Source organism: Pleurodeles waltl, chromosome 1_2, assembly GCF_031143425.1.
Source record: "Pleurodeles waltl isolate 20211129_DDA chromosome 1_2, aPleWal1.hap1.20221129, whole genome shotgun sequence".
In the NCBI taxonomy this organism is placed as follows: domain Eukaryota; kingdom Metazoa; phylum Chordata; class Amphibia; order Caudata; family Salamandridae; genus Pleurodeles; species Pleurodeles waltl.
The window spans coordinates 885865979-885889099 of NC_090437.1; the positions used below are offsets into that span (position 1 = coordinate 885865979).

Consider the following 23121-nt stretch of genomic DNA (forward strand, 5'->3'; position numbering starts at 1 on the left):
TGTTTTTAGGAGGTGGGGAGGTGCCCAGTGCATCCTGACAGGTTAGCTTCCTTTTAAAGTAATTGTAGGGGAAGCTACAATTCGTCCTGTGCCTTCTTGAATATATATTTTGCACCGTCTATTGTTCATTCTCTCTAATTTTGGTCTGAATAGACAAAGGCATGATGGAGTGGTTTGAATCCAAATGCTCCAAAGGAACATGTTCTTTTGTGCAAAAATTTTAGGTCGGATCTTTTTCAGTGCCAAACTTGGATCCAAAGATTGTTGGCTTGTAACAGATGTAGTCATGCAGAGTGCTTGGTGGTGCAATGTCAGATTGAAGTTGATTAGGTCGGAGCCGAAGCTGCAGGCGCAGTCTTTGTGGCTTTCAGTCCGAGCCAATGAGCGGGCATCCAAATTTTCTTTGAGACCGATAATGTCTTGAAAGCAGTGGTGATCTGGCAGGCCTCAAAAAATCATAAATGTTACTAGACCTGCAGGTCCAGTAGCTTGAATAATCTACTCGACCTAACTGATGTACTTGACCCAGAAACTGGTCTCAAATTGTGTGATCCTATGCAAATATTGTATTTTACAGTCGCCTTTTTCTTCATTCTCACATACAGGTGCACCTTCAAATATGCAAGTTCAGCATTTCTTCTGTAAGAAAGTCCTCTTTTGTTTGATTAAATATACTTAACATTTGCTCCATGTATAATAAATCTAGCTCACAAATAGGGTACAAACGATCCATGCATGACTTGCCCCTTAGTTCACTAATAGCTTTGCTATCAGGGCAGGAGTGTCTCAGTTTATGTTTAAAAAACACTCACTTTTAATAAGTATATTACTAAAGCATGATGTGTTAGTGCACTGTATTTACAGACAGTAAATTTCCATGAAATATCCAAAAACCTTCCCACTAACTTGCAGCTTTACTGATAAAACTGTAGTGTATTAACAATAATCTGAAAATTAGGTTTCAGAAAAATATATTTATCATTTGTACATCACCAAGTAAAGTGTTCTGACCTTAGCACACAAGTACAAAAAGGTGGTCTTTCACAGCTACTGAAATTTTAAAAATGTTTGTTAAGTTGACTTAGTTAACTAACTGTTGAGTGTTGAGAAAGACTTGATACCCACAACCCTTCGTTTCACACAGGTCATCTTACAAAATCCTGGAACTCTGAAGTAACAAGGAAAATTATTTGCAATGCAAGACGACAAACTGACTTTTCACCTCTGTCTCTGAACACAGAGCAAATGTGACAAGAATAAGATGTAAAGGCCTCTTAAATGCTAATTCAGTTTCTGTCTGAACAGAACACCTGTTCTTGGTCTACTCCTAGAAGGGTTTAGTAGTTTCTAAAAATAGCTCGCCATAGCGAGTGGACGAGTAGATTTTTTTTTAGCCCTGTCTGGTGACCTTGATATGGACTTTTTTTTTTTTTAAAGTTTGTGGGAGCCGCTGGGGGCCACTGAACTCAGTTTCCACCGAAGTCAGCTCTTGGCTCTTAGTGTCAGACTGGATATCTGAATACTGGATGGAGACAGCTCCTTGTTGATGGGGCTCCTACTGCGCATGTTCTTCCCCAAAATTACCCTGGGTGCCATCTGGAGATCTGCCTGCCATCTCTAGCCTAGGATCGCAGTCTCCAGAGAGTCTTCTTGGACCAGACGATAGACAAGCCTCAGTGTCTTGATGGTCCGGTGAGAGGCACAGGTTCTCTCTCTCTCTCTCGTTCTTGCTTGCTCCCGTTCTCCACCCCCACCACCCCCATTTACCCCATGAGCTGTCTGTGGTATTGTCAGCATCTATTTTTTTCTAGTTGTCTTGCAGTACACCAGTGATTAGTTATGCGTAGTGCTTAACTTACTTCAAGGTTTGGCTGGAGTTAATTTACGCCCCCTTTGTCAGTAGTACCACCACATTAGGTGAACTTTTTGAGCCATTGTTTTATGCATGTGTGTGTTTCAGTACTAGCATACACTCCATACATCTATTTACAACTCGCCACTATTTCTACCACTCCCCATAACCTCTACCACTTTTGCGCCTAAAACCTATAACTACGAATGCAGAGCCCTCTGCATTCAAGGCAAAGAAACCTACAAATGAGATAAGGCAGGCATAGGTGGAGATCTACAGCCATAGATTATTTACTAGACTCTGCAAGTAAATAATGTTGCACACCTGGATTACTACACTACATATTCAAAAATGCTTTAGTGAATAGGCCCCTAATGTTTGTATGTGCTAAAAGATTGTTTAATTTGATCCACGAGTATAAAAGCTTATCCAAATCTGGACCAGAGAAAACTATCCACAAGAATGGACTCTTCAGGTAGCATTATAGGTAAAGACAATAGGACTGTGTGCTTAAACTAACACGTTATGAATTGTTCCAAGATGCAAACCAACGAATAGCTAAATTATTGAGCTGGTAATGCTTTGACTACTGCAAGTCACTATGCCTTGTTGTCAATACCATTTCTAGAAATAAAGGACGTTTTACAAAAAGAAATTGGGCATTTTAGATGTGGCCCTGCACCTGAATTATTCCAAGGTTTTGAACCTGAAATGATCCTTCGATGGAGGAGTGATTATGCTTCAGGTCTAGACTAACCGGAAAAGATACACCAGAACAAAAATTTCATAGAGCTGGAAAACTATCGAAGCAGAAGTCTACACTGTTATGGTTGCAAAAAACAAATTCAGTAATAAGCAGTACATATTTGTGCATTCTCAATGCATACAACAGGTCAATCTATGCACAAAGTGCAAACCCTGCATTGAAAGTCTATTGTAAAGCTAGTTAACATAAACGATCATGAAGCATACAACAGAAAGAACATGAAAGGAATTAAGAAGTGATTATATCAGTCTACCTTTTAATCAATGTAGGAAGCAAAGAGGAGAGGCCATCATGTTCTTGAGGAATAGGCTTTTAGGTCCCCACCCTACCTCTAAAATGTAAATAAAGGTGGCCAAACAAGATGGCAGAGTGGACGTGATCCACATGAGCTCTGCTGCAAGCACTGTGCAATCAAAGTGTGTGGACCCTCCGGGATGCACCAGATATAAAGAACCCCTTCCCTGGCAGCATAGAACTCCAGATAGGCCATGAGAAATCATTGCAAGGGCCTGAAACGCTTGATGTCAGAGGATCCTGAGTGTGGTAGAGACCACATGCAACACCAGGAAGGGCCTGCACCCAGCAGAAAACTGGACAACCACTAACCATCAACTGTGACTCTGGCGGCTTGTCCGATAACATGGAGTCCCACTACATATGAGAACAGCATAAGCTGTATGAGGTGAGCGGCCCCTGAGGGCAGTGTGGGGCACATAAACTGAGAGGTGAGAAGCACCTGAGATCAACCCGTGGTCACCATCCCTGAACCCACATGACTGAGTAGGAATAAGGGCTGGGGAGGGCAGCTTACCTGACACAGAGCCCCACTCCATACAGGAACCGCATAAGTAGCCTAAGGGGAGAGGCACCCAGAAGGCAAAGTGAAGCACACAGTCTGGGAAGCCCTTGAGATCAGCCCACGGTCTCAGTCACTGAACCCACATGGCAGCAGTAGGAATGAGGAAAGGCAGCATCCCTTGAAACGACCAAGCCATTAAGCAATCTGGCAGCAGAATTTCAGAGGGGCACCCCAATAGTTCCTAGGCTTTGGGAGCCTATGGAGAAAAGAGGACCATCTGGGACTGCTTCCCCTTAACACTTGCCTGACTTCAAGATGGCAGCACCAATATACTACTGGAACTGTATCGCTAATTCAGCAACTCCAAATAGTCTCCTCACCTGCTGTCCTTGGCTGCCCAGCATGAAGACTCAGACACTTTCCAGTAACTCAAATCCCCAGTGCCAGAATAAACCAGAGGCTTCATCTTTAGCTTCCTCCATGCCTGACCTTAAGATGGAGATCTACCGCTTCAATGCTTGTTGATGTACAAGTCTTGCCTACATTTCTCAAAAGCAGACAATATTTCACCACCTCAAACCTTGCATATACTACAGCAGTGCCTCACCAGCCAGAGAAATTTATGCCCCATATACAAAGTGGGCAGGATGGCAGACCATGCATGCTGACAACAGGGTACCTATAACAATAGCCAGGACAGAATATGCTTCTTGCCGAAACCTAATGATGGACCTTAGTGTTCTACAGCTGTGGAAGATACCTCCCACCCACGGCTGATGTGCAGCCATCCTGGTAGTCATCCTTTAGTAATAACAGGGACCCACAACACAATCCTTAAACTACATCAGTGGTGTTCTCGCACAGTGCACCACTGTTACTAGAGAAACCGTAGAATTTGTAGTCACTTCAAGGGAGCGTTTCCCCATAGGTACCAGCTGCTTATTGCTGCCGAAAAAGATTCAGACAAATAGTCTCTAGCTACTTCGCACCAACAGACACTCCCTCTATCTTTGCAGGTGGGCATGCCATGGCACTCACGAAGGAAGACCTCCTCTCTTCCCTTATAGAATAAGCTAGAGCTTAGGGAGGAAATTGAAAGCAAATATGAACGCATCTCTAGAACTCCTTCAATCAGATTCACCACGCTCCAACAAGATATTGACTGTGTGGGTCCCACGCGCTAGATCTGGTGACCATACCCAATGAACTGGAAAAAAATGACGAGCCTGGTAAAAGAAGCCTCCAACAGCCTTTGTGTACAACTTCAAGATACTTTACTAAAATGTGAAGATCTAGAGAACAGCTTAAGACATGAGGACAATTGCATCCAGCAACTGGAGGAAAGAGTAGAGGGCCCAGACCTTGAGGCCTTTGTGAAAGGTCTATGCGCAGAGGTGTTTGGGGAGGTCCACCCAACGATTACAAAAGATCAGGTCCATCGAGTGGGCCCACAGGCTGTGGGAGAAGGGCACCGCCCTAGAGATATACTTGCGAAACTACATTCCTACAAGATAAAAGAAGCAATTCTCCAAGCAGCGCAGAAGGACAAAAAAAAATTCCGGGGTGCCACATGCTCTCTTTTCAAAGATGTAGCTCCAGCCATGCTGGCCCAAAGGCATCAACTACAGCCCATCACAAACTGAGGCAAGACAACGTCAGATATAGATGGACATTCCCATTTGGCTACCAAAACAAGACTCATGTTACAGATCTCGCAACTGCTGGGTCCATCTTGGGTATCCCACTTCTGGACTCCCCAAAATAGGAAGAAAATGCAGACTCTCGGACCAGGAGCCCCTTCAGAAACACGGAGACGAGATTATGGCTTCCCCAGTGACATGCGAGAACCCCCACGGAAAAACTAGCATTTCATACCTTGTCGACAAATGTCAGCCATCTAAGGAATAACCCTCACCCCTCGCAGCCATGGACTCAGGTACTTGCTTCAAAACCAAACTAGGTTATGCTTGCACACCCTACTCATCTGCTCTGTCTAGAGAAGGACGAGATCACAGACAACATGAAGTCAATGACAGTAAGATAGTAGAAATGCCACAGCCTGTGGTGACTAGAACGCCCCCTCCCCCCACGCACTTTGATCATAAGCTACTCTTAAATATTGGCATCAGAGGTAGACCATATGCCTGACAAGCATTATATCCTAGCTAATACTCTAAGCTGGGGAAACTTTGTCCCACTAGTTATTTTTCTATAATAGAGTTTAGTTTTATGGCACAGGAAGATCATGGCATCACAAGTGGGGGTGGGGAGGGAGACTGGCCAGTGGCTCATGGTGGGGGAATAGGAGCAAGCAGGGCCGGGGGGAGGCACAGAATTCTCTTTGTGAACCATGCTTGATGTTACTAGAATTCCAATGGTGATCACCACACTCTGGGAACACTGAAGGACTCCACTCAGCTGCCAAACAAAGTTTGAAACTATTTGCTGGGCCAACAACACGATGTAGCTTTGCAGGAAACCCACCTTAAACGGGGTGAAGGCCACAGACTACGACAAAGTATACCCACTTATTGACAGATCCTCTCCATCCACATAACTTAACGGAGTGGCCCTCTTTTACTCCTCATTAGGTTATACTCCAGAAGATCACAAATCTGATAGAGGGGGTGATTATAATGGTAAAACGCTGCCTTGCAGGGCGACTGCATTTTTGCGTCATTATATGTCCCCAGTGTTAAACAAATAACCTTAATACAGATCTTTTTGCCTTTATTAGGAGGCTTTGCTGTGGGACAAATAATTATGTTGGGTGACTTTAATCTGACGTGGGACCCAGACATTGATAGCACACACCCTCACAGATCCCCTACAAGGACCTTTGTCAAAACCCTGAAACAAGATATACAAGCGCTGGAGCTCATTGATGCCTGGTGGATGTTACCCCCCCCCCCCTCCCCCCCCCCCCCTCCACTAGAGACTTTTTCCCCATACACACCACACATTCCAGATTGAACTTTGGCTTTATCAGTCAGTCAATTGCGCCTGCAACCTTACTGCCACCTCTCTTCCAATCACTCTCTCTGATCACACTCCTGTGCAGCTCACCTTAGATTGTAGCCAGGCGCCACCTAAACTCCACTGTGTCAACACCCCCTCTTCCCTTCCCTAGCCTGGGATCGCCTCCTAAGGGATGATAGTCACCAAGCCATCGGGGACTTTTTTCAGTTAAATTTCTCTTAAGATACTAACCCTGCTATCACCTGGGACGCCTTTAAGGTAACCATTAGGAGGAAATGCATCACCCTTGTCTCAAAGCTTAACTAACAAAGAACAGAACGTATGACACTCGAGGGTGAGCTTCAGAAAGGTGAGCAGGCACAAACAACCACCAACATTGCAATCACAAAAAGCAAGTCACAACGCTCAGAGGGAAACTTAATGCAATATACATTCATAGAGCTGAACTCACTATTACTCTGTTCATAAGATGTGCGTTTAAGGCGTAAGAAAGTGGGGCCCCACCTGGCATGATCACTCAGGGTGGAAAGGGAATATGTTGATGACATGAGGGAAGATGGAGAGGTATGCTCTCCAATTCAGAGTAGGCCCGCACCTTTGGAAGGTTTTACGAACAACTATATGCCATGGCTCCTACAGATGTCTAGAACCAAGAAAATTTTCTAGGAACTGTAGAGCTTCCTCAAGTAACGAAGTGTCAAAATGAGGTTCTGAATGAACCCATTAGTGCATATGAAGTTAGGGACACCAATAGAGCTTTGAAGCCCCACAAGTCACCCCAGATCAGACGGGAATACAGCTCTTATAAAACGTTCGCATCAGACCTCATACCCCAACTGGTCACTCTAACTATACAGCACAATCTGGTGCAGTCACACCCCAATGAGCAAAGCCCTGGTTTTGATCATTCCTAAGCTAGGTAAAGACCCTCATGCATGCGGTTCATATCATACTGTACCACTACTCAGTTTAGATGCCAAATTTTATACAAAGATAATAGCCTCCAGATTGGAAGATCTAATGCATGACCTAATCCACCCAGATCATATTGGGCTTTATCAAAGGCAGACAGACATGATAACTTACTGAGGGTAGTCCACTTGGTCGAAAAGGCAACGAAAGAGAAGATACCAGTGGTACTAGCACTAGATGCAGAGAAAGCGTTCAACCGAGTGGACTGGCTTTTCCTATTTAAATCTACGACGATTTGGCTTTTGTGACAAACTAATTGCAATGACTCAGGCTAACTACGCTTCCCGCACTCGAGGGTACTGGTTAACGGAGTTGCTTTTGACATCATCTAACTACAGAGGGAAATATGCCAGGGGTGTCCACTCTCACCGCTATTTGCTCTCAGTATAGAATCATTGGCAGCCACAAGCCATTCTATGCCAACTATCCAAGGCCTCTCGTTTAGCACCATGAACCATAATACTTCCCTCTGTGCCGATTATGTAATATTGACGTGGACTTCTCCACAAACTTCACTTGATGCCCTCCAAGGGATATTCGAGGCAGTGACAGGCTTTCGTATTAACTTAAATAAAACATATCGCCAAACACATATTTAGGCATTAAAACTCCTTGGACCTTTTGAGAGCCAACTACCCACTTAAGGCGGTGGGCCCCAATGTGTAGTTCATGGCTGGGTCATACTCATGCTATTAAAATGACAGTTCTGCCTAGACTTAAATTTTTTCATGGTCTTCCATGGATTTGGATGAGGGCTTTCTCCCCTGTGTACGCTCCCTGCTCACATGCTTCATATGGCAAAACCGTAGAGCAAGACTATCCCACAAAATATTACAACTACACAAAGATGTGGGTGCAGTGGGTCTTCCGAATTTTGTTATTTTTATTATAAAGCAGCCCAGTTACATGTCCTTGTGGCATGGTCTCTACGAGAGTCAGATAAGCATTGGCTCCACATGGACATAGCAGTGATGGGCAGGTGCATTTGGGATATGCGGTGGAAGCTGAAATCTGCTAGACACTCCCAAAGCATATTTGAGGACACCCACCAGACAAGACAAAGTGTGGGACAAAGTGCTTACAGACTGGACCACCTTTCCCACCCCTTACACTCCACCTTACTCCAGCATTCCCCCCAGCATTACACTCAGGGCCCTTTGGTAAATGGAGCTGGGGTGGGGGTGGGGGGGAATGCCTCATCATAGCCGACCTACTCCATGGGTGGGACATTCTCACTTTTGAACATTGCTAAAGAGACTTCCATCTTCCCCGCTCAGAATACTACTGTTACACACAACTAAAGCAATGGGTACTTCAGCCAGAAATGCGAGAGGTGGTCACAAGGGACCTGACTCCTATTGAGCATTTTGTGAGAGGAGAGGGAACTTCTAAAGGTTGTATATCCTTTCTTTACTCTCTATTTCTGTCCATGGTCCCCTCCCCACAACTCGGATATAAAAGTTTTTGGTAACGGGTCATTGGGAGAGATCTCAGAGGTCAGCTGGAGTACACTTTGGAGAGCTATTACGATTTAATCACTGTGGGCATGAGAGTTCCATTATAAGCAAGTTCGATACGTATCTCTTTCCCACAAAACTGTAAAAAATCGTTCCAAATACATCAGATTTATGCTGGAAGTGCGGCAAACTTGGTGACTTTCATCATTGTGGGACTAACCAACCATACGTCCATGCTGGACTGACATTAGCTCAAATTAAGGAGATCCTGGGATACCCACAACACTGTTATGGGGCTGAGAGATAACCTTGGGCATCAAACCAGGGGTGACAAGTCCATATTGTAGCTGTGTCTGGGAGCAGCAAAAACTATAGCGGCTGCTTAGAAACAAAAACAAACATTTGCAATTTACTTGAGTTAGAGCTACTGGCGTTATAAATGGATAACTGGACTTTTTCTGCAACATAAGTTTGTCTACCCTGTCGCATAATTTGGTCCTATTTGCCACATAATTCCAGTGGCTCTGCATAGAACTAAAGCTCTTCTATTTACCTTCTTCCTCTGTCTGCAGTGCACAAATGATAATATTGCCATTTAGCATCCTAATTTAAATCTGCCATGCTAAATAGAATAAAATACCACTTTCACTGCCCCATCATCAGAGTTGCTGGCTGACTAACAAATGCTGGGGGAAGGTTAAGAGTAGAAGTATTAACAATGAGCAGCACAATAACATTGTGTGCTAAGTGGAATGGTGTGGTTTTGTGTAGTATAATTATGTGGCATGGTGTGCAATGGAACTATGCGGATAGTAGTTATGTGGCACTGAGTGTGGAGTGCAATTATGTGGATTGATATTTTGCACTGTGGAGTGGTATGTAGTGGAGTTTAATTATGTGGTGTACTGTTGAATTGTGTCATTACGTGGTTTGGATGTTTGTGGTGTGTTGTGCAATTGTGTCGAAGAGTTTAAATATGTGGTTTGTTGCTGAATTATGCGGTGTAGAATACAAATGTGTGCAGTTGAATTGTGTGGTGTGGAACTGTGCGGTGCAGAGTGAAATTATGGCAATTGGAATTAAGTGGCATGGTGCCCAGTGTATTTTTGTAAATTGTTGCTGTGTGGCATAGTGGTTTTATGTGGTGTGTATTTATCTGGTATTAATGCCAGTAATTATGTGGAGTTGAATCATGTGTTGAGTGGTATTATGTGGAGTGTAACTATGTTGTGTGGTGTTGAACTGTGTGGCGGTGAATTGTGAGGTGTTCTATTCATCTTTAAATAGACTAAGCAGTCGCCGCTGGGGCAACAAAAATAAAAAATATATTTAAAAAAACTAAACAAACAAAAACCTTACCTTCACACTGCCATTCTCTGCGGCACTGCAGGCACAGGCTCCCAGCCTGCCCTGCGGCCAATCATGGCCAATACAGTGCCAGGTTGTAGAGAGTCCTTGTGAGCATGTGTGTTTGGCTGGCCCTGAGACTACACATGCACAGTGCACTGCAATAATACAGACTGTCTAAAAGGCTCCGTTTATTTAACGCAGCATATATTATGTGCAATTTCACCAGCACTGATAGGGCACAGAGACACAGCGGACTATATACCATAGTGCATCTGAAACACAACTATAATACTCTGTGGCACTGAAAGGCTATTATATGCATGTTATTATTATGTAGGTTTTTAGTGGAAATAGTTTATTTGTCCAATACATTTTCCCCACGTAAAGTTTCCAAGACCATGAACTCCCCACCAGAACATTCCCTGATTTACCCACACAAAGTTTGTAGTGATTTTTTAAGTGGCACTGTACTCCAACATAAAAGAAATTCCACTTGAATTGTTAACCAGCCCTGGCTTTACTTTTTCGTTCTGGTACTTATTGTGCTAATTCGGATTTGTAAAGTGTGTCCACCCAATTAAGTCATGACGTGATTGAGAATTAACAGACTAATTGGTGAAATCACAGCCTGAGGTGCTGCTGTTTAACACGTGGAACATGTAAGGAAGGGGCATTAATTACACTTATGAAACTGACGGAATTTAGATACGGATGTATGAAAGAGGTTTACGTTTACCCTTTGTGTCTATGGGGAAATGTGTTGCTTCATAATGGCATTTATGTCCCCGCTGCTCACTACGATCAGATTCCAGAAATCTGTTAATGACTTTGGTTTCATTTACGTAAATGCGGCTGTTGTGCCTTTTAAAGTGGAGATGGCAACCCCTTTTTTCCCTGTCCTACAATGTTTTAATGTTCCACTCAAGGTGCCACTACTCCGTGACCCTTGATAATTATATGTAAGGGACCACCCTCTCCACCCTGCCCCCGCCACAACATGTACGAGTGACACATGAGCGTCTCCCTGGCCAGAGCGGTGGTGTGTGACCAGGAACTGGGAGATGGGGTGTGGTTCAGTGGAACACTGTGGGGAGTCACTAGTACAGTGTGCAGAACAGTAAGTGAAAAGTGTGACAGTGAGTGGAACAGTGGGGCAGGAACCAGGACAGTGGGTTGGGTGCAGGAATAGCGTGCAGGGCAGTACAGTGTGCAAAGCAATGGACGTTGTGCAGGGCAGCAAGTGAGCAAGCTGAAAACAGTGCTGGATAGTGGCCGCGAAACAGTGGGGTAGGAAGCTTTCTGTGTAGCTAGTACCACAGTGTTTTAAGACAGTGAAGACAACATCTAAATAAAATCTGCTTCACTAAGTAAACTAACAGATCCCAGCAGCCTGCAACGTGCACACAAGACACATTAAATGTTAATAGTAAAGCTTGATGCGTTCAAAAGTTTTACTGAGGGTCAAACAACCCAGACTGCATTATTTTTTGGTTAATGTGATTCGTACAAGGTAAAAACATTCTTACAAATGCATACTGAATCCAGGGCATGTTAATGTGTGCACCCAGAGCACACAAGGCAGGGGATGACAAACATTCCTGTGCGGCCAAATAATTCCAGATGGGCTTCGAAGGAAGGGAAGAACAGAGTGGACTGCAGGATCTACCAATGCAGGAAGGTGGAGGGGAAATGCGGACGCTCCAATATGCTGCTAAAAATGCTGCCTGCTTTTGACTAATGGCACAGGTTATTTGCTTTATAATTGCCATCTTAACATTCAGAGGGAGGCTTGAGAACTGTAGGTTATTTTGCAGTACAGGCACAGCAGTGAATTATTGGGACCGCACATCAGGTTAAGGGCATCAACAGACTTGCCACAGGAGAAACATTCCAGGGAGCGATGCTCTCCGCAGTACAGGCATAAGTAGAGTACCTCATCCGAGTGGGATGGGAATGAAGAAACGTGGGCAACTACAACTGAAAGCATACCAAACAAGCTTTTTTGCCTCACATTTCAACAAAGCTCTAATGAAGTTAGCAGAGCGGCCTGCACATTTATGGACCGATAAAGGCGATAAGCAATGCCCTGTACCATGTTGAGAGTGCTGGCAGGGAGGGGCCCTGGAGAGCTCTGCGGTGAGGGCATGTGGTGTTTGTTTAGTAAAATAAGCTTACTTTAAGAGCAGGGTAGAGGACAGCACTGGAATAAAGCCAAAACAAATGTCAGCGACATGGGAGGAGGTGGGAGGAATGGAATGCTGCAATAAAACGCAGGCAGCTACCAGCCTAAAGCACCAAAGAAATCTCAGAAATAGTCTGTCACAGCAACAGATAAAGTAACCGAAGTGGTACAATACAGTAGTAGATCACTGCTCTGAAAAAGAAAAAGGCAGAACTGACTACTAGTGAGCAAGAATTTTTAAAGAACACAGCAACTGACAAATGAAATTGCTTTAACGCACAGTATAAGTATAAGTATACGTATACCTAAGTGAACACAAGGTCGAACGATAATGCTCATCCAAAAAAAAAAAAAAAAAAAAGCACCATCTCTCACAGTGGCATGCAAGATTGTGGTAGGCCATCATGATGGAACGAAAGGCAGACATATTTCGAGATAATTACAAATATTTTTAATACATTTGGGGTCCCCTGGAGTTGTATCTCTCCAGAGGTATGACTCTGTGTATGCCACCCCTACTCCCCCAAATGAACAAGCACTACATCTTTTTCAATTTTAGGTAGCCAAGGAAGGGGACATCACAATGCTGGGAGCCGGCCCCTTGACTGGTTGGGATTGGTGGTGCGGCCTCCCCCTCTGCTGACAAGCTACGCTCCTATTTGTGTATCTATACGCTTATGTTGATGAATCCAATAGGTACAGCCCCCTGCCCCCAGCTCCTTTTGTTTGGGAGGAGGAGGAAGATAGATTAGGCAAAAGTTTAGAAAACAGAAAATAGCAGTGATTGAATCCGTTCAGCTGCAGGCGCAACATTTCTTAAGGGTTGGTAACTGTACACTACATTAGCAGTTATGGTATGTAGTGAGATTTTAATTAATCACTAGTATCAGTTATGATTATATATAAAAATCAATAAAAAGAAGTTTGACAAACAAATGTAAATAAAAATGACAAAAATGTACCTTTATTTATAATATAACTAATGGCTTCAGGTCCCAGAGTGTCGTAAAGAGGCACAGTCACCATTGAATAAGTGCAGCAACCAAGTTCAGTTATCACCCACTGAAAGATAAAACGGAATGTCAGTGAAAATCTGGATTTTAGGAGAAAGGTGAAGGGAGCACTTTAGAATTACATATCAGTACACAAAATAGTAAACATGCCTTGTAATATTATTTTCCTCCTTCATACACCCTATAGTCACCTGCTCGTGTCACCAGCTATATGTTAAGAAGCCACAAAAATAATTGATAAGAACGTCTTCCCCACTCCAAATCGACCTCAAGCCCAAACCTCTGGTGACACCATTTCCATTCAGACTGATACAGGTTTCGTCTATAGGAGTCACATTCCTAGATCCCGTTCCAGGACAGAAGATTCAAGTAACATGTGGCCCATCACAGAAATAGCAGGGGAAAAGGAAATAGTGATTACTATGTTGCTTCACCACTCTGAAAAAGTGTTTGATAGTTTATTTTAAACTTGCCAATTGCACCATTACTGCCTTTCCCAAGGCCTGCCTTTGTAAGTATGTTAATGAAGTAATTTACCCAGGTTTGCTTTTTTATTCCTGGTATAAAATATTTGCTTTGGGATTAAGTCGTATTGCAGGCACACTATCTGGTTTGTTGCCTTTCATAAAATCTTTAAAGATTAGTATGTTTGTTAGAAATTGGGTCTCTAGTTGGCAGAGATTTACACCCGGTCCAAGTAGGGACCCTCAACCTAGTTAAGGTAAGGGAGTCACACTGCTAAGATAAACCCTGCTCTTGCACACAGATAGGCACACACAGAGTTAAACACTACAAAAGTACTCCACACCGATTTAAAAAAAAATAGCCAATAAATCTGAATAAAACTAGATTAAAATGACAAAAATTCAACATACATAAGTAAAGATAGGACTACTTAAAGATTAATCTTAATCCATAGGAATCAATGATTGTATCTTTAGCACAAAGTAACTGGGACGCATCAAAAACAAAAGCGATGTGGGTGGCAGGGGAGGTGAGGTGCCGAAAAGCAAAGCGATGCGTTGGTTCCTTACTGTGCAGGGGAAGTGATGCGTCTATTTCCTTGCAGGAGAGGCGATGCTCGTCTACTTACTCGCAGGGGAGGTGACGTTGATTCTTTCCTCGCAGGAAAAGAAATGAGTTGATCTCTGGACATGCAGCCTTGGTTACTTACCACGGTGTAAGGTTCGACGAGAAATAGATTCTACAGGGACAGTGCATGACAAATCCAGGTGCACGCCGTGTTGATGGACCTGGGGGAAACAGGTGCTGCGTCAATTCTCCTGTGGCTGGATAGGTGCTGCGTCGCTTTTTCTGCTGCAGTGCATCAGTGTGTGGGTTTTCGCCATCAGGTCACCAGCTTACACTTTCAAGGGCCCAGGGACTGGAGTTGGCAACACTTGTCAAGTCAGGACTCTCAGCAAAAGAGCCTCAGCACTGGCAGATGAAGTCTATTATGTCCCTGAGACTTCATAACAGGAGGCAAGCTCAGTTCAAGCCCTTGGCGAACCTTGGAAAGCAGGATGTAGAAAGCAAAGTCCAGTCCTTTCACTCCCAGGACAGACGCAGCAGGCCAGCACAGGAAAGCAACAGGCAGTGGTAGGCCCTCCTACAGCATCCATCTCTTCTTCCTGGCAGAATGTCTTTAGTGCAGTAGGAATCTAAAGTTGTGGTCTCAGAGGTCCAGAACATACTCTGCCTGCTTCAAAGGCAGAAATAACGTGAAAGGAAAGTCTTTCCAATGAACAAGACCCTGCCATTCCTGCCCTGACCCCATACACACTACAGGGGGTTTTAGATTGCTTTGTGTAAGGACAAGCACAGCCCTATTCAGGTGCAATTGTCAGCTTCTCCCAGCCATGTAGCCCAGGAAGACCCATCAGGATGTGCAGGGCACACCTCATCTCCCTTTGTATGACTGTCAAGAGTGAATTCACATACAGCCAACTGTCATCCTGACACAGGTGTGTATTCCACAGCCAGGAAGAAAGAATGATTAACAAAATGCCCACTTTCCAAAAGTGGCATTTTCAAACTTGGCTCCAAAAAACAACTTTACCAAAAGATGTATTTTAAACTTACTAGTTTAGAGTCCCCAAACCACATATTTCTATCTGCTCCCATTAGGAAATTACACTTGAAATATATTTCAGAGCAATCCCCAGGTTACCCTAAGGGAGACAGAAACCTTGCAATAATGAAAAACAAATTTAGCAGTATTTCACTATTATGATATGTAAAACACACCAGTTCATGCCCTACCTTTAAATTCACTGCACCCTGCCCATGAGACTGCCTTGGGCCTACTTTAGGGGGTGAAAGAAGAAGAGATAGATGGAGAAGAGATAAATAAAGAGATAGATGGGGAGGGAACAAGAAAAAGGGTGATAGAAGGGCTAGAAAAGGGTGAGGGAAGGGGGAGATATATACACGCACAATATCAAATGTGATTAATTTTGGACACTTCAACCTCCATTTGCCCAAGTTTTGTAGTACCTTTGATTGTTCAGTTTTTTGATGCTATTTTTCAATAACAAGTTTGATCTTGTGTCCTTGCCCCATGCTGCTGTACACAGCACCATGTTTTAATGTGTATAACATTCAGTTAAGTTAATGTCAACTCTGTCATATTGCTGTACGGCACAAACACTCCGACTTTAAACATTAAAATATTTATGCTTAAGAGAATCCAACTTAACTGCAGTTTCCTTCTGCAGTAGAAGCTGTTGTTTCAAAGTAGTGATGAGGACCCGCCTACCCATTTCATCTACTACTCTCGTCTCTGCAACAATGACATTATGGCTTAAATGTTTTTGGTCCTAATGGCTTATCTAGGAGAATATCCTAAACGGATATGCTCTGAGAATCCCCTTGTTGGCCCCCATCTGGTCCCGTAGGACTGCTTAAAAACAGGTTAAGGATATTTTCTGTTCAATTCACACATACCCTTTCCTCTGTGTATTTAGTCTAACATTAATCTATACTACAATTACTCACATTATAACTGCAACATTGCAAGAATGTGAATTATTTGTTGGGGCGGATGATATTGCACCACAAGTAATAAAGCCACGAGCCTTTTAGGTCCAGACAAAAGTTATACTAATTTAAACCAGATTTCAACCCCTCCTTGCCTGGATACAAAGCAAACAGGCTTATCTTAAAGAAAATGTGCAAAGCATTTAGAAGTCCCAAAACTGATAGTCTATACAGTAATAACAATCTTAAAGTGTAATAAGCAAAAATTACACCTAAACAAAAATCCAATACGAAGAACCGGATATTTCAATTTGTAAAGATTTAGAAAAAGGGTCTAGAAAAGGTAACACACCAGTGAGTGATCTGTTCGCAGGCGATTAGAACCTAAGCACAATTTCAGGCAGACCACAATGGAGCATGGTTTGGATAAATCAAGCTTGTTTGTTGTGGTTAAAAATATGACCTTAGGACTTAGTCGCTGTATGAAGTCAAAATCCTTCAGTGGTTAAGGTTGCCGAGGCTACCAGAGTAAATCCTCTCAAAGCCAAATAGTCATTGGACAAGGTCCAGCGGAAGCCATTGATTTTTAGAGGGGGGGGGGGGGGGGAGCAAGGGGGTTCAGACTTGGGTCCGACATCCACAATTACTGCCACTTCTAGTAGGGGCTGACTGTGTTGGTGGTCTTAACCTGCCAGGGTAGCACTGCCCTGGGGATTACGACCCTCTCCCCCCTCCCCTCCTCTCAGTCAGCTTTTACATGGCAGTAGCACTGCCATGCAAAGGCTGGCAGAGACTAGTTGCAGGGGGCTCTATGGGGGCCCTACATTGCCCATGCGCTTGCATGGGCAGTGCAGGGACCCCCATGGCAAGCTCCATTGTGCTTTTCAGAACCAGTGCTGGTGCACCTTACACATCACAACATTGCTGCCGGCTCAATTATGGGCCGGTGTCAATGCTGTGGGTTGTTTCCCCACGGGGCCAGCGGGTAGAAGTTGTTTCCGCCCGCTGACCCAGCTGGAAGCTCAATAGGGTTCCATGCAGAAGAAACATTTTTTCAATCCAGCAAAACCACACCTTGGTCAGATCAGCTCAGGTGGTTTGCCCTGGTCCTCTGATGGCTGAAAGTCTGAAAAGCTGGGGCATTTAGAAAAATTCTGAGATTGAGTAGTCCATTTAGAGACAGCATTGGGTCTCATTTGGGAAATGGGGGAGGAATCAATTAGAAGTCATCAGCAAGGTCCAATTTTAACTGATCAGGTAGGCACTTCAGGAAAAGGGCATCTTGCAGCTTGTGTCAGACAACTTAACCTTAAGAGTCCACTATCCAGGGTTTAAGTGGAGAATGTCCAGTCCTCTTGCTCTCTTCCTAGGTCTCAAAACAGCAGGTGCAATCTCCTTTGGTTCTTCCACAGGTCCAAAAAGGGTTCTGAGGAGCTGGAGGTGAGGTCCATATTTGAACTGTCCAATCGCTGGTGGGTAGAGGAGATACATCTAACCAATCAGGGAAACGTTATCAGGAGCAACCCTACCCACGTTTGTAGCACATTGTGTTTGCCTTACTGCAAACTATTCCACAGGGCACTATTCTACTGACAACCAAAATGGCACAGGTCTCCCACCCTAGGAGGTAGCTAGTGTCCGTGTGTCACTATGTTTAGGCAAATAAGCACTCCAATTCTCCCAAGTTGCACCAAACTGGACCTGAAACAAGTGACACCTCCCACTGGGCTTGTGCCCAACTAACTACTTTGGTGTAAGGGAAACCTAAGGAAGGAGATGCCTTTGTTCTTTAGGCCCAAACTATGAATGTGCAAGTGTCACCTCTTTCCCTTTTAAGTTAATTAAGTTCCTGGAATCCCCGGCTACTCTTTCTGGGTAGATATGCATCACAGTCTCTACCCCAAGCCTATCCTGCCACCAAGCCTAAATTATGCCCTCAGTTAAGGAAGCGGTTTTCACACCTCATTAAGGTCAAGCACAGCAGCTACTGTCAGACGAAAACAAATTAGCCTCCAGGAGCTCAAGGCAGGGAAAATGTAACATTCTAAACAATCTTCCTAAATATTTATTAAAAATCTGACTTTCAGTTTATTGGATTTACAAACAGTGATTGAAACATTTTCAGCTGGTGTCACCCCAGAGAGCCGAAATATTTAAATCTGTATTTTAACCTGAAAGTCTCAAAGAAAACTGCTTTTTTTTTTGGGGGGGGGGGGGGGGGGGGGGGGGGCCTTCACTTCAGGGATAAGGTAACATGTTATTGCTACATGTCCCACTTAAATATTCACCCTACCTTGTAGGCTACTACACCCATATAGGGGTGTCTTATTTAAAAGTAAGGCTTTCCCTGTCAAAAGGGTTATTTTGACAGGGCTAGTTGAATGTTTAAACTGCAGCTGTCACGCTACATTGGTAGACCCGAAGCCATGTATTCCCTGTCACATTATGGATGGCACAATAACTGCTGCAGCCCATGGGTGACATTTCACTTTTCGTGCAATGGGTGTAATTTGTACATCATGTACTATATAAATATCCATATCAGATTAACCGATTCATACCTGTTTTAGGGTTCAGAGACCATATACTGGGCAGTTGATAGCAGTGCCCCCAATGGACAGTCAAAAATGTCAGCAATAAACCTCAGCAGAATAAAAAGGCAGTATACTAGCAAAAGGGGCCATTTTCTCACACACATCTGTTCTAGTTTCATCACCAGTGATTCATGCTTTTAGTGCAGTCATCTGCTCTATAGAGTGTATCCTCTCCTAGTGTAATTTCAGTTTCTGAAACACAAACAGCTTACCAAAAAAAAAAAAGTACCCCCCCATTTAGATTAAGAGAAGTCCCAACATTTCCATGAACTTGTAGATCTGTGCATCACCTACCTAATGCCCACGTCTTCAGATAACTGCTTACATTTTTATCTGATTTTGCAAGACGTTTTGTAGCAATCTTTTCATCTACCCCTTCAAATAAATGTCAAGTTATGAATGTAAAGCATATGGTGCAGGACAGCGATACTGTGTTGCATTATATGGTTTAGATTGACTCCTTTCCCTCATCGGTCTACCTTTGCATCAATATTTGTATTGGGGATGATTACATGTGCTGTAATGCCTGTGTATATCTGCACTAATACTGCAAAGAAATGCTGACTGATTTGTTTTTCACCTGTTAAGACGTTTGTTTCTCTTTACATTAAATATTGGCTTTTCAATTTTCATGTTTAATCCGAGAACTTCTACCATTTATTTTCGATTTATGTTTACTGTCTCCAGTGCAGAGATTATTTCCACATCCATCACCTGGATGATTTTCCCCATTTATGGAATTTTACAAATGTTTTAAATGTTTTTTTAGCCTCTAGATTTTCCGATGGCTTGACTTGCTTTTAAAGAAGACTCTTCCAGACAAGGCTCTTTTTACTGGCTCAACTCCCACATCTTAAGGTGCTACTGTATTACTTCTCTAAAGTAGACATATTACCAATATCCTCAACATGTTCCATGGAGCTAGCAGCAGCTAGATTAGGTTACAACTTGAGGCCAGAAAGTGGACTCACTCCTTTACCGCTCAATCTCTTGGCTGAAAAAAGGAAGTGAGAGCAGCAACATAGTAACAAGCAAACCACCCAGCATTGCCCAAGTCTTCACACATCCTTGCGGGTTCATAACATTTTACACAAGCCTACCTACTACCCATAGAACGTAGACTAGTGTAGTCGCAGGCATTTACTGATATGAGTAAATTAGGTTATCTTTATTTTTTTCTATGAGGATATTCATTTACAGGTTTTCAGCTGAGCATTACCAATTAATCCCCTTTAGGAGAAACAACATTAGATCAAGTAATCTAAGCTCACTGCCTTAGACTAGCAGTTTCGATCTGCTCTTTTGAAGATGAAGCCTCTAGTGCCTATTACTTAGCAGTAGGAATTTGTTTGCATAGCTACAACAGGCTCACTGCAGAGATCTTCCTCTTGCCTATTCTGTTGATACCATACAACATGACCAATTTGCGAGTGCAGAATACGCAGAGTAAACTTTTTCTCCAATTAACACATGGTGTGCTCTTCTGAGTGGGAATACCAAAAATAAAACCTTCAAGGGACCTTAAACCCCTTTTCTACCACTTTATTAAATACTGAAGATTATCCTCCGACATCTTGCTTCAAATTTTTCAATCCCATTTCACGCAAACTCAGCAACTTTGGCATAATAGGCACAAAAGCAGCAAGCCAATTGAATCATAAGGTGGCCACAATATAGGTGTGCATTACATGTGTTGATGAAACCATCTTCCAACCCTTTTGGTCTATTCCAAGATACCAACTGTCAAACTTCAAAAGCCTCAGCTCTTCACCAGATTACTGAACAATGCTCCAGAGTAAGTAGGCAGAGTGCTGTTTGCTTCGGCATTATATTAGCACTACTAGGCAAATGTGTCAATCTGGCACAGTATAAAAATAAAATATTGTTTCTCTAGCAAGTAGGTACAAAACTTCCTGATATAAAAAAAAACACTGAAAAACGTATACACTATCTACATAGGTTCCAGGAAAGTAGAAAGAAGAATTGAGCTTCACAGTTCATAAACATCCTTGGAAAGACTGCCCTAGCCATGGATCATCTGGTCCTGGTATGAACATCGCTTCCTGTGCAACAACGGATCTGACTTTGCAAGTAAACTTTGGACAATATTAAAAATGCTATGCTAAAAAAAGAAGAAAAAAAAATGGAAATTCCCATGATGCTAGTCCTACCAAACTTTTGAATTTACAGAATATATGCAATGGAAAACAAAATTGAGATTTACAAATTTTAGGATAAAGGTTTATCAATAGCACTCCACTAGATAAAACCTCTACTACACTATCATGAGTATTTTGCTTGCTGGAAAATGTAAGAGAGATTAAGGGGTATGAAAAAACAATTGAAATGTACTGAAACCTTAAGATCTAATTGCAAATCTGTTGAGTAAACAATGGTGAAAAGTAAAGCATGCAGACTAACTATAACCATAACTGCAGTGCCCATTCCATCTAGTATACTTTACATATAAAAGTAAACAAACACATCACATAAAAATATCCATTCATGTACCTCCGGCCTATTCTGGGCGAAGATTCCAATGAATTGATCTGATGCAGGTCTGCAGCCTTTGTGAAGTAATGCAGAACCAACATACTCTGCCCGGTCAGCGACCTGCAATAGAATAGTTACAAAGTTGCCAATTACTGCAATACCACATTCTGCAAAACTCTGAAAGGTAGCAAAATTTAAATCTATAAATGAAAACAAATTTTGTTCTTAGAAGTCAGACAAGATCAAGCTTGACACGTTGTCTCCATGTGATAATAGAATGTTTAAAATAAGCATCCTGCCATATTTTTATTTTATTTTTTATACTGAAAATGGAATATGTACTAACCTTTAACATGAACTCTCCTGCATTTGTCATACTAAACAAATAAAATACTAAAAATAAAAGATCATGCCAGTTTCCAGGTTTAGGAGAACACGTGCCTACGACACTTCAGTTTCAGCTTTTTTCCCCAACCTAGACAAAAGTAACCTAGTGAATGACCCGACGACATCAGAAATTACCCTTAATAGCCAACACAATCTCAAATTTCTTAGCAGCAAGAACAATGACAGGGAGGGCCACAAAAGACAAGTCAAAAGAGCCATTGTTACAAGTGGGGTAACTACCTCCTTCTAGGTCAGGACACCAAACCAGTAAAACTGGAAAAAAAAAAAAATGGAAACAAGGTTCATAATGTCTTGGATCCATGTGCTTAGCCTACATGGATGTTAAGTAGGGTTTCAAGCATATAAATACTAGGTTTGGGCCGAATACATGAGAATTTGCCTTAAGAGTCGGACCAAGCAGTAACGCATAAAAAACACTGATCACATAGCGGACTCACAAGCATTAACTGCTGCAAATTCAGCCTCACCTCTGGTAGAGAGAACCTATAACACGGGAGGAGGGGCATTTAGTTAGTTGACAGCAGAATGTGATACACAACCCAATCATGTTTAAACCCTTCATTGAAACACTGCAACTTGGCAGAAGAGCCCCAGACAATGATGGCAAGTCAATGTGTGGAATATATGTTCTGCTGGCTCGAAAGGAGGACAATAGAAAAATAAACGAACAAGGAAACTCTAGGATAAAGCCCTAGAGAATGGGTAGGATTTGGCAGTCCTGTTGCCCACAAGCACTGGAGAATAGGTAGATATTGGCTGAACTTGGCCCTAAATGTACAAACATCTTTGCCTAGCATTCCAACTTGTGATGCACTAGAGGATACCCAGAATCTGAACTAACGTCACTGCATTTTTAACCACACTATTCAGTGAAGTCCACATCCTAGACGTAATCGTAAAGAACACCGTTCCTGGCCATGTGAAGAAATAAGCTCCAACAAGAAAAAATAAATATATAAATAAAAACAAGACCAGATCTTTAGTGGATACGGACCGGACCTGGGTGCACTAGTCATCCAGATCAGGGATGATGGAATTCCTATCGCCCGACGCCCGGGACATCTTGTTTGGGGTCAAGGGCAACAAGTTTTTATGTTTACTTTGTCCTTGGGACAAGTAGGCCCAACCCTCTGCAGCACAAACCCTTTGGCTGCCTGTTTACAGAGAGTGGAACTCTCTGCAGTTGAGGTAATGCGTTTCCAAAAGATAATGCTGTTCGAACTTGTATTTATGGTTCATTATTTGAAAGCCTTGACTATTAGGGTGAGTGCTGTAAA

General features: G+C 42.9%; 1 protein-coding gene across 6 annotated transcripts in view; it reads right to left on the bottom strand.

The window, feature by feature from the left end:
- The window catches only part of ACSL1 (acyl-CoA synthetase long chain family member 1), a 447768-nt gene that overhangs the window by 226802 nt on the left and 197845 nt on the right, over positions 1-23121 (bottom strand). For all 6 annotated transcript variants that reach the window (XM_069199542.1, XM_069199561.1, XM_069199552.1 and 3 more), the window contains exons 5-6: positions 21455-21556; positions 13320-13419 (exon numbers count right to left, since the gene is read on the bottom strand). In XM_069199542.1, coding sequence (XP_069055643.1) covers positions 13320-13419; positions 21455-21556 — 202 coding nt within the window. The remainder of the gene's footprint in view (positions 1-13319; positions 13420-21454; positions 21557-23121) is intronic.